Raw genomic sequence first — 2607 nt, 5'->3', positions numbered from 1 at the left:
ACCTAAAAACTGTCAATTGAATTTTTGATCAGTTGAAATCTTCATATCTCTGCATACCATACAAGTCGTGTCCAAATCCCAGGAAAGTTCCTAATATTGACCTTGAAGGCTCTCTGCCAGTTGTCCCACATAACTGAAGAACATCATATCATATTACTTCTAGCTCCCTATGATGGGATCTCCTTCCATCAGTGCAAATCATCATCTTCTCTGTCACACTGAGTTTTCCTGGGGAACCTGAGTTTTAGTGACTTGCCCAGGGTCACATATCCAGTACATGTCAGATGTACTTCCTGACACTGGGTCTGCTTTTTTAAAAAATTTAAATAAACCCTTAACTTCTATCTTAGAAAGGATAGGTTCCAAAGCAGAAGAGCCATAAGGGCTAGGCAATGGGGGTTAAGTGACTTGCCCAGGGTCACACAGCTAGGAAGTGTCAGAGGCCAGATTTGACCCTAGGGACCTCCCTTCTATAGGTTTGTCTCTTCTCTGAGCCACATAGCTGCCCCTCTGGCTCTGCTTTCTATTCTCTATACTCCTTGCATTGCAAGTAAATGAAAATGCAGTGAAGTCTGAAAAGCAGAGATTTAACTTTTCCTTCTTTTCTCTCATTCTGGAATGTTTTGGTTTGTGGATCCCTTTACACTCAGCAATTACTGAGAACCCCAAACAGCTTTTTTTGAGGCTTAAGAGTGAAGGGAGTAACTGTTTTGTATAATGAATACCACGTTCCAGGCACTTTATAATAAAAGGACTTTATAAATATTATTTTATTTGTTTATGTGGGTTACAGCTTTGATATTTACTATATTAGAAAAGATAACATCTAAGTAGTCTTTTCTTCTTTTTTTTTTAAACCCTTAACTACGGTGTATTGTCTCATTGGTGGAAGAATGGTAAGGGTGGGCAATGGGGGTCAAGTGACTTGCCCAGGGTCATACAGCTGGGAAGTGGCTGAGGCCGGATTTGAACCTAGGACCTCCTGTGTCTAGGCCTGACTCTCAATCCACTGAGCTACCCAGCTGCCCTTTTCTCCTTTTTCTTTTTAAAACCCATACCTTCCATCTTAGAATCAATATTGCATATTGGTTCCAGGAAAAAAACTGTAACGGATAGGCAAAATGGGGGTTAAGGAACTTGTCCAGGGTCACAAAACTGTTAAGTATCTGAGGTCAGTTTTGGACCCAGGACCTTAGTTTCTGGGTCTGGCTCTCAATCCACTTGGCCACCTAGCAGCCTTCTAAGTATTATTTTCAAAATTGTTTTGACCTCCCAGGTCAAAAGGTCCACTGACCTTCTGTTTCAGAACCACTGTCTTGAATTGTAATTTCAGACAATTTAAAAACATTTATTACTTGGCCTCAGCCACTTCCCAGCTGTGTGACCCTGGGCAAGTCACTTGACCCCCATTGCCCACCCTACACTCTTCTGCCTTGGAGTCAATACCAAGACAGAAGGTAAGAGTTTAAAAAAAAACAAAAACATTTATTAGTTCCCCAAATCTATGTAAAAAAGTATAAAAAATCCAACAAATGTTTCCAAAGCAGAGATTGATGATTCTCCGGTGTACTAACTAATTCCTCTCTTTAAAAAGGAATTAAAGAGAGAGTTAGAGAATAAACTCCGCGAGAGCTCTTTAAGCCCTAGTCTCCTTTGCATAGCTCCACCCTTCCCCGAGGATACTCCCAGTCTCGGAGGACTTCGCTCAGTGGAGGCCCTGGGCGCTCCAGCCAATCCGAGAGCTCTCACCAGCGGACCGGATAGGAATCGGATGCGCAGGCGCAGCGCCCTGAGTCCTTGGTGTAGCTGAGGAAAAACCTTTGGCGGAGGTGAAGTACTGAGGCGGTAGGGTCATCCGAGAGAAAAATGCAGAGCTGGAGTCGCGTGTCCTGCGCCTTGGCCAAGGTGAGGGACAGTACCAAGGGTGAGGGCGGTCTGTCAGGAAGATGGGGAGCCCGTGGGGACAGGCCGGCTAGTTAACGGGACTAGGCCCCAAGCCTGAGGGTTAGGACTGCGGCCTGGGCTGGTCCCTCACCAGCCTTGCTTAGGGGTGGAGAAAAGCTTGTTCTCGGTCTCACTGCCCCAGGGCTCCGCTGCTGGCCTACTCCCGGGGCGCTCGCGCGGTCACCCTCACTCTCTCCCTCTGGCCTTGCTTTATGGTGAGCTCGTGGGAGGGGGGGGCGGGGCGGGACGGGACGGGAGGCTATTTCCCGTCTGCAGCCGGGAGTCCCAGCCCTTCCACCAGGTAATCTCGTAACCTGCGCTCACCTACTCATCTCCAGCCACTCTGTTCGCTGCCCACCCCAGTGCTTGGGATACGTGGCCTAGCAGAATATCTTCTTAGGCTGTTCTATTCTGACTAGAGCCAGACTGTCGAGGCTGTGAGAATTACTCCTTTGCTTTATCTCTCTTCACTACAGCCTTCTCCAATTGTTTTTCACAGTGTGTGAAGTGGAAGTTTGAGGGGACCTTGAAATAATCTAGGTTTACCCTCTTTAGGGATTATTCAAGGAACTGGGAAGCCATTTCAAATGCCAGGCTTGAGAGAGAGGGGAGAGGGGAGGAGGGAGGGGGAGAGGGAGAGGGAGAGGGAGAGGGAGAGGGAGA

The 2607-nt window shown here is 47.3% G+C and overlaps 1 protein-coding gene across 3 annotated transcripts in view; it reads left to right on the top strand.

The window, feature by feature from the left end:
* The first annotated feature begins 1802 nt into the window (after positions 1-1802).
* Positions 1803-2607, top strand: part of DLD (dihydrolipoamide dehydrogenase) — a 31187-nt gene continuing 30382 nt past the window's right edge. For all 3 annotated transcript variants that reach the window (XM_044678524.1, XM_044678525.1, XM_044678523.1), the window contains exon 1: positions 1803-1905. In XM_044678524.1, coding sequence (XP_044534459.1) covers positions 1867-1905 — 39 coding nt within the window. In that variant the 5' untranslated portion in view covers positions 1803-1866. The remainder of the gene's footprint in view (positions 1906-2607) is intronic.

This window comes from Gracilinanus agilis, chromosome 5 (genome assembly GCF_016433145.1).
Source record: "Gracilinanus agilis isolate LMUSP501 chromosome 5, AgileGrace, whole genome shotgun sequence".
NCBI lineage: Eukaryota > Metazoa > Chordata > Mammalia > Didelphimorphia > Didelphidae > Gracilinanus > Gracilinanus agilis.
Note: the sequence above shows the minus strand (reverse complement) of the source record. Positions and strands in the feature narration are given on the sequence as shown.